This window comes from Syzygium oleosum, unplaced genomic scaffold (genome assembly GCF_021117445.2).
Source record: "Syzygium oleosum isolate NSW1041296 unplaced genomic scaffold, Sole_v2.1 Sole_v2.34, whole genome shotgun sequence".
Taxonomy (NCBI): domain Eukaryota; kingdom Viridiplantae; phylum Streptophyta; class Magnoliopsida; order Myrtales; family Myrtaceae; genus Syzygium; species Syzygium oleosum.
In genome coordinates, this window is record NW_026607518.1 from 338,886 (window position 1) to 351,067 (window position 12,182).

At 38.4% G+C, this 12,182-nt stretch overlaps 1 protein-coding gene across 1 annotated transcript; it reads right to left on the reverse strand.

Moving 5' to 3' along the window:
* Nucleotides 1-5: 5 nt before the first annotated feature.
* Nucleotides 6-3,655, reverse strand: LOC115685708 (B3 domain-containing protein Os06g0194400-like). Its single transcript, XM_056305050.1, has 7 exons — nucleotides 3,317-3,655; nucleotides 3,008-3,115; nucleotides 2,352-2,386; nucleotides 2,102-2,267; nucleotides 1,234-1,440; nucleotides 905-1,073; nucleotides 6-262 (listed from the first exon to the last, which is right to left on the reverse strand). The coding sequence occupies exons 1-7, from the start codon at nucleotides 3,458-3,460 to the stop codon at nucleotides 252-254; spliced, it is 840 nt and encodes a 279-aa protein (XP_056161025.1). The 5' UTR covers nucleotides 3,461-3,655; the 3' UTR covers nucleotides 6-251.
* Between the last annotated feature and the right edge of the window lie 8,527 nt (nucleotides 3,656-12,182).

The window sequence follows — 12,182 nt, forward strand, 5'->3', positions numbered from 1 at the left end:
TGGTGTTAAAAAAAGTAGTGATGTCAATACCCCCACCACGCAATTAACCACATGATAAGTTTGAATGTTTCAGACACAATGGAGTCAAATTTGTCTTGTACAATTTGATGATACAAAACGCAAGCATGTTGCTGTTAATTTTAGATAGAACCTACAGATAGATACTGCTCCAGCAACGAATTAAGCCAAAAGAGTGTTGTCAGTCATATACCAGCCGTGAGCGCATAAACAGGAACACCTTGCGCTCCCGTTCACTTTCTACCTGTCAAAACATCAAAGTTGTTACAACCCTGTGGCTGGAAGAAGGAATAGCATATGTATTGAGAATGGGAGGCATTCACAATTTCACACAGCATGCTATCAATCAAAGTTATTACCTCATTAAAGCTAAAAGGAATGATGGACTCTCTGCAGTTCTGTTTACTTTTGGATGAATGGAATGTTCCACAAGTTTCATTTATCGTGACGTTTTAGCATTACGTGCAGATATATCTATATCTATTTCATATTTGACTTCATGCAAATACTAGACTTAAGTTTTTTTATGCCCAGATGAACAAGATCAGTAAACTAACTACTTAGGGAGAGTAGGAAGCTCTCTTGGTAAATCTCATTCAGATAGATAGATATGTTTGCTCTGCTGATGGTAAAACTTGAAACCAAAAGTGAGCTATAGAAGATTAGAGGCAAACTTGCCATACTGAAAAATGTTTAGCATTAATCTGTCGGCTCTTCGTAGCGTGCTTCATAAATTTGTTCGCATTCATTATATTTCCTCGAGTCCTCTTGTTAGAATTGACGACAGCCTTGAAGCAGTGATTCAGATAGTGAAAGAAAAGCCATTGATGCAACACAACTTAATCCAATATTTAGAAGTTTGAAAGAACGGTGAGTAACTTCTTACTTGCTCTAATCCGTTTGGCACTTCGGGTTAAGTATGGGACATCTGCTACCCTTTCCTCTTCTTTAAGGTCTCCCGCTTTCTTCTTCTCCTTTCCATGGTCTTTTGCTTCCTCCTCTTCGGCGACTTCCGCTTCCTTCTCCTCCGATTCATAGGCTCTGACGATATGGACCTGGCGAAAGGCAAGTGCTAATTTGTAAAGCCAGCATAAAAGCTGAGGAGTTAATTTAAGTTCTTCAAGATGGATGGTTAAAATTGCCCAGCAAATAGTGAGTTGAGTAGTGATCTATCCCCAATTCTTCCATGCATGCCCGGGGCTTCAGAAGATTTACCTTGAATGCCAATGGCTCGATCAGCTGAAACACTAAAGCATCTCCATCGACGAGATCGTGAGCAATGGAGAAACCTCTCCATCCGCCACTTAGGCCGTTTTTTTCAATGAGATACTTGGTCTCAAATTCTTCTCCATCCTCGTCCACAAGAGTCACGGTGTCATCACGGTGCGGGAGATGCTTGTGGCAGAAGTTATGTTGAAGGCTCTTGAAAAATATTGGAGACAAATCATCCATTAGAAGAGCTGGCAAATAGCTCTATCAGCTTCTTAAAGAAACTTTTAGCCAGTTTTTATGCAAGGTAAGCTACACGGCCTACCTGTAATTTCAAAGTTTGCGCCTTTTTTCTAATTACAATTCATTATCGCATTTTATTACTCATCAAAGGTAGGGGGGTCGGTTGCTACTACAAACTCAAAGCAGCTTATCAAGAATGCATTCACTACAAAAAAGCAGCTAAGGAACTGCAATAGATCGATTACAACATATCTCATGCTGCTTCAAAGTGGTAGAGCAAGTGCTTATTGAACTCTTCCACTGTTATATTCATGACGAAGAATCATTCGAGATCTTCTCTCCTTCAAACAAATCACAAATAACTGTTCCAATTGTTGGTGTGATTTATACTCTCCATCGTCACAAAGGTACAGGAGTTGATGATTCAGTGTTTACTTGAACATATATCTGCATTGACTCGTCAGATCATTTCGTTTCTCACCCCGTCCTCTTTTTTAGTCAAGGCAACGATCTAACACGTGCTACTGGATTAACAAAGCGTGGTGAGAGCATAGTCGACATGGCACAACAATTTCCTACATATCAACATTCGAAGAAGAGTGCAGACAAAAAAAAGGGTCGATTCGCTTACTAGCCAAAAGCCTCCCGTGACATGTGACTGAAGCATGGGCTTGATAAAGCTTGGGAACTCTGCATCTAAACTGGATTGAAGTTGCTCTGCTCTCTCAATGGCATATGCCCTTATTGCATCAGAAGCATATACCCTGTTCAACAGGTCTCTTCGAGAGTAGCTCCTACTAGAAAATCAGAAACTTTAGATACTTTGCTCGGGAATATACAATCGAATACTGGAAGAAAACCAGTGAGCTCTCATAACTAACCTCCTCACTCTTTCCAAAGGACCAATTTCGAATACCTGCAAAAGGGGTATCCTTAGGTTATCCCCACATGTAAGAGGGCCATAGAACTACTTTCATTGATCATATCACAAACGGATTCAAATACCCTGTTCATGTCTGTATTACTTATAGTTAATCACACTTCCTCCATCAAAGTTTAGCCTTTCGACCCTTTCGAGTTAATAATGTTTCTTCCGATAATTAAGCATTATTCGATGTTATGGAACCAGCAGGACAGCCACTCTTGCTGCAAAACATTTCAACCAGTCTCTACCGCAACGGCATTTCAATACCCGGATTTAACAGATGATTTTCTTAATCACTGACAAACCATCTCTAGAATCTTGTGAACAATGGGTGCGCTCATCTCATTCATCACAGGAGCTCAAAAGTTGACATCTTTGAAAGCTACATAGCAATAGAGCACCTATATACGTTCCAAAAATGTCGTAAAAGTTACTGTCCGAAACTTCCAACCATAAACTGAAATCTTCACATTAAACATATTAGTTGAAAATGCATATCATGGTGCGCATCAAAAGAGGCCCTTTTTGTGGGATGGCTTAATCCCTCGAACTTGAGCACACGCGCACGCACAGAGAGAGAGACAGAGAGAGAGAGAGAGAGAGAGTTCTTACTTCCTTGTAGTTAGGAGCAGGTTTGTTGGCCGTGCGGCTCGAGCGTCTCACAGGCACGGAAGAAGGCTCCGGCTGCTTTCGAGGAGTCCGCATCTTGCTCTGCTTCACCTGCCCACGCAAGTAAAGAGAACCACTTAATAAACCAAACCACTCAAACACACGGCACTACACATGTACACATTCTGAAGCAAGCTGTGTATTACGACCTCAGAGAAACCATCCACAAACACATTGTGAAATGCCTGAAGCAATGCGAAAATACACAAGCACAAACGAAAACACAGAGAGAGAGAGAGAGAGAGAGAGTACTGGGGTGGACTTAGGGGAAGTGGCGACGAGGGCGGCGGCGAGCTTGTTGAGATGGAGCTCTTCCATCCTCTTCTTGTTCTCTTCCATCCTCTGGCGACGGCTCTCCTCGTAGTCCCTCTTCGTTCCTGCCATCTTCTTCCCCATTTTCCTTCGAAACCTCACACCCAAATCTCCTCCCGTCGTGGGTATTCCAATGGAATGGAGAGCTTGCTTATCTGAGAAGAAGAAGAAGAAGAAGCAGGAGAGAGAGAGAGAGAGAGAGAGAGAGAGAGAGAGAGCGTTCCAGTTATGTGGGTGCTTCGGACACAGCAGAGAAGCAGAGAGTGGCGTTTGGGCGCCCAAATGACAGAGCTGGTGCGGTATTACTTTTGAACTTTTTTGAGTTCAAAATTCTGGCTGTTGCTTTCCATTTCTTTAATGCCTTTTCTTTGCCATGAAATGATGGAGCATGATGTGATCGGAAACCCTTATGATAGTAGTTTAGATTCTTAAACAAATGTGCACCCTGAGTGGCAATCACATTCGTACTTTTAAAAATGAGATAATGGTATAAATAATTCTTGAATTTTAATATAAGATGTAATGTGATGTTCGAATTTTTAATTTATTCAATGTGGCCCCTAAACTTTACTCTAATATACAATGTGATATCTGAACTTTGGGTACATTTTCAATTTAGTCCATGAAGTATATGGAAAATATTTAATATTGTTTTTCCATTAATTCGAGCTCAATGACAATACTGAACATTTTCATAAAATGCAAGGATTAAATTAAATATGTATCAAAAGTCCATAATCATATTGAACAAATTAAAAGTTTAGGGACCACATTACACATTGGGGTAAAGTTCAGAGATCACATTGAATAAATTAAAAGTTCATAAACCACATTGCACATTAGTCAGAGTTTAGGGACTATTTGTGTCATTTTCCCTTTAAAAATTCGATTCTATTTCATGTCGTGTTCGAATAAAGTTATCATCATGTTATATGAGACATTTTCCATAAAACACTACATTAAGTCCAATGAAGTATAGCGACAAAAAGGTTTTTCAATCGCCTTAAGTCCCATTAAAATACACCGGAAACGATTATCGTCTCAGGTAACATCTAAGGCAATCGAACCATGATTTGGTTGCCTTATGTCCAACCAAAGGCAACAAAGTATTTCGTCGCCACGAGATGTATTAAAGTTTTAAAGTTTGTCCTGTTCGGCTTGACCTAAGGCAACAAAACAATGATTTATTGCCATAAATTTTAAATTATCCCACCTTTGATTGAATCAATGGCCGCAAAGTATGTTTTGGTGTGTTTTTCTTGTAGTGATTCTCAAATCATTAATCGTTTAATTTCCTAAAGGACATTAATAGTACTTTAATTTTCATATGGCGTTCACTATGACATCATAACTTTCCAATCGATTATTTAAGTCCGTAACTTCTGAAAATCGATCATTCAATTGACATCAGCCACTTGTGTTGTCGAAAACTCACATGTGGCATTCTTTTAGAATAAATAATCCAACATGTCTCGGCGAAGATTTCAACCTCTAGATATAGATCAAACGAAGTTGCTTGGTAATAGAAATTTGCTCAAAATTACGAGATTAGGTTGAATTTGCTCCTTGAACCCAAAACCTTCCCCCCAAATTAAGAAATTATGTGTAATTTTTTTCCCAGAAAAACCTTAGCCCCAAATTCCAATTTCAATTTGAACGAATTGTTCAGTGAAAGGAGGCCCATCTCGTCCAAAGCGATAGCCAAGGTTTGGTGTCAAGGTTAGTTGTGGAGAGAGGAATGGTGGGCCCCTAGGCCTTAGAGAGAGAGTGTTCGGATTAGGGGTGTGCAAATGGGACCGCCCGAACTAGGAACCGCCCAGACCGGACCGGACCGGCCGATTCGGTCCAGTTCCCGGGAATGTCAATCCGGTTTCCGATTCCAAAAGGTGGAACCGGTGTCCAAGCGGTCCGGTTCCCGGTTCCAAGGTGGGAACCGGACCAACCGGACAGCCCGGACCTCCCGGACCGGATCGACCAATATATATATGCAGGTGTGAGCTACATTCTTGTTTTAGATGTTTTGACTTTTGCTGTTTAGACATTAAAATGATGTCAGCATACATCTTCATCCCTTTTGAGCATGCTGATATCATGTATGGTTGGGGGATCTCACCATGTTTGGTTGGGAAATTTCTATATTGATCGGTTCCATTGGACCGGTCCGGTTCCCGATTCTACCTAGAACCGAACCGGGAATCGATCACTCCTAGTTCGGATGATGTTGTTGGTGGCAGCCAAAGGAGGAGGGTAGCCAGCGTAGTGCCTGAAGTGAAACTTTGATTTTGGTTTGCAATTGAAAAGCGGGACTAGGGTGTGAATTGCAACCTACTTCAGTCCCAAATCCTCAAATTGAAGGCTAAGTAGGGCTTAAATGGCATCGTTTTAAAACCTTGTCTTTGTCATCATCTCTTCGCGTGAACCACGTCAAATGGTTTAATATTGAATTAATGCCATGCAAGGTCTTCAGAAAAGGGAAATCGTCGATGTAACTTAAGTGAATGTTTTTTTAAAAGTCATAAACTGCTTAAAAAGTCATGACACCAAAAGTACGAAAGTTATGGCATCGTTAGTGTCATTTTCCTACTCTGGGAAAGAGAAGTGACTCAGCCTACTCAGTCTCGTCTTAAAAGGTTAACTTGAGGAAAGGTCCATGACGAAACGAAGTCAAAACAGGAGAAAGAAGAAAGAGCATCAAATGCATAAAATGATCAATTTGACTTAGTGAGATTTGGTTGACAAGAGTTTCGGTTAGGAGCCGTGCCTCACCTTAACTTTGTTGACCCATCATACTGCCCTTTCAGAGCAAAAGTATTCTAAGAGGGTAAGAATCACCCATTGCATGAGTCAACTACATTTTGCATACAATTGAATGTTGTAGGGCATGTGTCGGCACCTAAAATTGGCCAAAATAGGTATGGCCTTTTTGCGAGAGACATTGTCTTGATGAAGCATCGACCATATCAAACAAGATATTGACTTTATATTTATATGATGTTAGGGAGTTTATGCCAACCAAGTGTGATTGGCATAGGTTTGGCCAGTAGGAAGTTTGAAATCTTCGAAATTGGCATTGGCCAATTGGGGCAATGCCAACATGGAAAAGAGAAGTAGAGGTTGTTAGACCATGACCTTGGCATCTCGGGACGTGGAAATCATGGCACAAGGCAACGGGGATTCAAGTGGTAGAAGCGATTGGCATGCTGTCAAACTCGTTAAAGTCCAAGAAAAGTGCGAGGAATGTTATTTTCTAATCAAACGTCATCCGTAAAACTAAGAGCGATGGAGATTGTGGTCAAACATGTGGCAGAAGCAATGTACGTGAAGAAGCGATTGGCATGAATACGAAACATATTACTAGAAATTGATATCAGCCATTTTAATAACGTGGGGGACATCGGAACACATCAAAGACGTGGAAAACAACTCCTAGAACATGGAAAGTGAAATCCTAAAGGCTCATAACTATAAAAGGATGTCTCAACAAAGAAGAAGGGCACACATATTCAACCAAATTGCAACAAAATATAGTTATTTTATTTGAAAAATTATCAAAAAAGTCATAAACCTAATGTGTTTATGCCAATTCAGTCTTAAACCTTTCAATTTAGTCAATTTAGTTCTAAACCTTTTTGACGTTTTACCAATTTAGTCCATCTGTCCAATTTTGGCCGGACATCGCTAACGTGGATGCTGGTCATCCTACATGGCATGGCCGGTGCTGACGTAAATAAAAAAAATTTCAGTTTTTTTGAATTTTTTCTTTTCTTTTTCCTTTTCTTTTGTTTTTCTCTTTTCCTTCTTATCTTTTGTTTTTTTTTTCACAGTGACCGGCAAGGGCTGCAACCCTTGCCTAGATCTAGGCGAGGCCACCTTCGCCAATGACTGGTGAGGCCAAGTGAGGGCTACGACCCTTGAGGGCTTCGCGGCCTTCACCAGCCACAGTGAAAGGAAAAAATATGGAAAAAAAAAAGAAAAGGAAGATGAAAATAAATAAAAAATAATTCAAAATTTTTTTAAACAATTGAAAAAAAAAATTGTTTGTGCCAGCGCTGTCCTACGTGTCATATGACGGCATAGGATGGCCGGCATCCACGCCAAGTAGGACGATTGGCGTTCACGTTAGTGATTTCTGGCCAAAATTGGTTGATGGACTATATTGACAAATTGTCAAAACGTTTAGGACTAAATTGGTCAAATTGAAAGGTTTTGGACTGAATTGGCGTAAGTGCAATAGATTTGTGAAATTTTTGGTAATTATCCCTATTTTATTTAGGTTCTTGTTCTTTTTTGTTTCATTAGTAAACTCTAGTGCCCTTGTAAGTTTGATTTGAGCTTGCTGTCGGGTTTTAGCTCTGCATCATAATTAAGTATAGTTCATGTTCCTTTCTAAACTGTAATCGTCTGAACAATAATACCAGGATAGCGTGGGTTGCCAATTTCGAGTTCAGTCTTCATTGAAGTGCCTTTTCTTAGGGGGCTGACATTCATTTGGCAAATTTTGGGGGAAACAATGCCACAATTAAAGATTGTTAATCTCATATGGTAGTTGGTAATTCTAAGTCGTTGATAAGAAAAGTAAATGAAAGGTGGTAAAGTACAGGAGACTTTTTTTTTCAGATATAGAAGTATGCAATTTCAAAAAGAAACAAAGATGACTAACTCCAATAAGAGTTTTTTTTTTTTGGTCGAAAACTCCGATAAGAGTTGGTAATGTTAAATTAGTGGGTAATTTTTATCGGAGAAAAGTTAATTATCACAATTGTCCAAAAAGGTCCTACACCTATTATGCAACAGCCAATATAGTCCTTCCAAACAATTTAGAACAAAAATCGCTAATGTGGTGGTCCAGGCAGCGCCAGCAGTGTCACGTAGAACGGCCGACGTCCTTGTCAACGATTTCCAACCTAAATTGATGTCGCGACCTTCCCTTTGGTAAACCACCAAAAGGAATAGCTAATGGATTACTAAGGTTACACTTAGCTTGGGCTTTCCCAAGCCTATATCAATTTCGACTTTCAGTTCAATTTTAACATGCAAATTAACTTGTTCAATAGTCGCTACTAATCTATTATTGGTAAGTCGATTAGAAACCCAAGTAAAGTGTGGGGAGCATACTTTACTTCTACAAATAAGAGATTTAATGGATTCAGGGATTTGATTACGCTAAATTACTCTAATTTCCTTTTAGTATTTTTTCTTTTTTAGTTTCAAAAAATACTTTTGCAAACAACTTGGATTGATTTTAAACATAGACACTAACATATGAAGGGTATGCGAGTGCGCAATCATTAAAATAGCAACCAATAATCAAAGCATTTAAATAAATTAATTGCTAGAAAGCAAAAACTCAAACACCACGAATAAATTAAAAGCACTAACCATACTATACATAATCTAACCATGGTTTTATAGACAATTATGCAATTTTAATTAACTCTTTTGGGGTTTTTCTTTTTTATGAAGACTAAACTATATGCATGTAATGCACTTAACTCTAAATTATGTCTATATGACCTAATTCTAATGACATACAAAATAAAATAACTCTATGCTAATATGGCATGCAATTTTGACTAGATAAACCTAACATGCAATCACTAAATGACATGGCAAATATGACATGAAATTGATGACATGGCATGGATGATGACGTGGCAAACAGGATAACATGGCATATATGACGTGGCATGATGACATATCATGTGACATCCAGAATTTTCCATGTTCCGTAATAATATTTAGAACGAATTTCCGCAACGTAATCGCCCGAAGCCCGATGCGTTAGAATTAAATCAATAGACGCTGACGTTTACAATGGTAGTGTAGAATGACTGTAATTTAATTACTGCCATATTAGTTATAGTAAGGAGCTGATATACTCCGAATTACTTGTTTGGTGATATTCAAGTTTAAATTTATTGGAAGTTTTCCTCACATTTGGTATTGTTCACTGATAATTATGGTGGGTTCAAAATATTTTTCAGATTTATCAATGTTTGGAATGAATACTGATTTTCTTGTTTGCGTACCGATTTATTTGATATTCTGATATTTTAACAAAACATTTATTTTGAAAGACACGTAGATGAGTCATTGGCTATTCTTCAACTTGCGTTTCTTTCTTCATGCTCAACTTATTGTTTTCAAGCACATGCTCTACCGACATTGAATCTAGTCTAGTCTTGACATCACACCTTGCATCACCAATCTTAACTTTGGTTAATTAATGCATTGGTGACTCATGCTTATACTTGGCCGAAGGAGAGGAGCTCTTCCTCATTTCCACCAAAATATCTTCTTTTGGCTAATTCTTGTGAACCAAGTATTTCCTAGCTAGTCTTATAGGGGACATTTGAAGCTCGTTCATTGAACCACTTATGCCTCTCTATTTTAGGTCTAATGATTTTAACGTAAGGGCTTTTATTACATTGACCATGGTTAAACAATCTTATCTCTTTCTACCTTTGCCTTAGCTGAGTATTTGAATCGGTAGAGCTTTTAGATTTTAGGTGATGAAGTTTCTACTTCATTAACTTCCGTCTACCCACTTTCTTCGTCTTCAACTTTCGTTTCATCTCTCGCAAGTAAAAGCGAAGGCCCCACACTTGTATTATTAACATTTCTATCTCAATCTTTCCCGTCTGGACGAGGTAAACAATTAATTCTCATTACTCTCTATCAACCGGTTTTGTCGTTTGGAAATTAAGTATTGTTGATTTCGGTTTTGTTTATTTTGTCTAAAGGTGATTTAGAGCTTTGAGTCTGAAGTCATTTCCAAGGTAAGTGAAAACCCTAGGCGCTAAGTTGGGTTGATCCACTTGGTGCTTTTGAATTTGTTGGTTGAAGTGTGTGTGATTTTAGTTTTAGTAAATTGGGTTAATACTACAAAAAACCCCAAACTGGTATACCTGTGACAATTTTACCAAACTAGTACACTTGAGATAATTTTATCAAAAACTATTTTTTTACCACAAAAAATCCCAAACTAGTATATCTGTGACAAATTTACTCAAAACTAATTTTTTGACCACTAAAAACTCCAAATTGGTACATTTGTGACAAATTTACCCTCCGTTAGTTTCTACTAAATTGAATTAATACCACAAAAAATCACAAACCGGTACACCTGTGACAAATGGAGGGTAAAACATAAAACTGGTAGATTAATTAACTGTCGCGTGTCATTTAACAAAACAATTTGACAGTAAAATTTAACGGAGACAAACCGAGGATAAATTTGTCACAAGTGTACTAGTTTGGGGTTTTTGGTGGTCAAAAAATTAGTTTGGGATAAAATTGTCACAAGTGTACCAGTTTATAATTTTTTGTGGTATTAACTCTAGTAAATTTCATGATACGTGTGAGAGTATATGCAATAGTGGTGTGTTGAGATGTGTTGATTTGGTTTGTTTTGATGATACTTACATGCCTAAAAGGTGTTTGATTGGTTTTCTTAAGGTGTAGCATCATGTTATACGTGAAAATGATAAATCTGAACTTGGAAGTGTTATATTGTAATATTCAGATTTAACAGTCATTGGTAATATTCACTTATTGAGTCTCAACTTGTTTCGAAGTCTGAACTTACTTTCTAAATTTGAACTTGCTTCTGAGTCTAAACTTACTTTCTAAGTCTGAACTTGCTTCCAAGTCTGAACTTATTTTTGAGTCTGAACTTACTTTCTGAGTTTGATTACCTACTGTTCAGACTCACATGTCCATAATCATTATCTTCTGTTCAGACTTACCCGTTGAGTACCATTGGTTAATGTTGAGACTCACCCGTCAGGAAACATTACCTTCTTTTGAGACTTATCCATTAAGTATTATTACTTAATGTTCGGACTTGCCTGTCCAGGATAATTTCCTTCTATTTAGACTATCCCTTTTGAGTATTCAAACTTGCCCATTCAGAAAATCACCTTCTATTTAGACTTACCTCTTGAGTATCATTACTTCGTATTCAGACTCACCCGATAATAACCATTTCCTTATGCTCAGACCTACCCGACTAGAATTATTCTTTTAAGTTCAAATTCATCTCTTCAGAACCATTATTTACTGCTCAGATTCATTTGCTGAGCATGCCGGTTGTTGAGTATTGAATGTGTTTGCATGATAAATGGAAAAGAGGTAAGCATGTGAGCATTACTATCGACATATGTGATCATTAAGAAAGTAAGGTAATGACACGCATGAAAATGTGCCGTGAAATGGATGCCGATTGCTGAAACGAGTGTTGATAGTATTTGGATGCAAGGCAAATCATGCGATATTAATGACGTGTGCATAACATTATATGACTAAATATGAAGTGTAATGTGAAGTATGATTCCGTCACCCATATAGTGGAGTGTGACGATGCCTCAAAGTTGGGATACCCAATTGTGGGAGCTGGATGCCCTGGGGAGTGTTTCGGGATGCCTCGGAGTTGAAATGCCCGGGAACTGGATGCCCCATGGGTGGAAGTTTGTGGGATGTCTCGAAGTTGAAATGCCCAGCTGTGGAAGCTGGATGCCCTGCTGTGTGTCAGGATGCCCCGGGAGTGTTTGGGAGGAGAAAGTATTTAATGAACATAATGCATGATCATGCGTATGCATATTTTCATCTATTGTCTCATTAGTGATAACCATGTATCATGAGATATTATACCATCTGCTAGCGTCTGAATGGATGTTTCATGTTGTTAACACATGAGTTTTAGTCGACACGCCCTTAAAAGGTAAAAACGTGAGATTAGGGTTTCTGATCGCGATAGAGCCCGTTTCTCAAACAAAAAGAGTCATTTAACACTTTTTCTAGTATT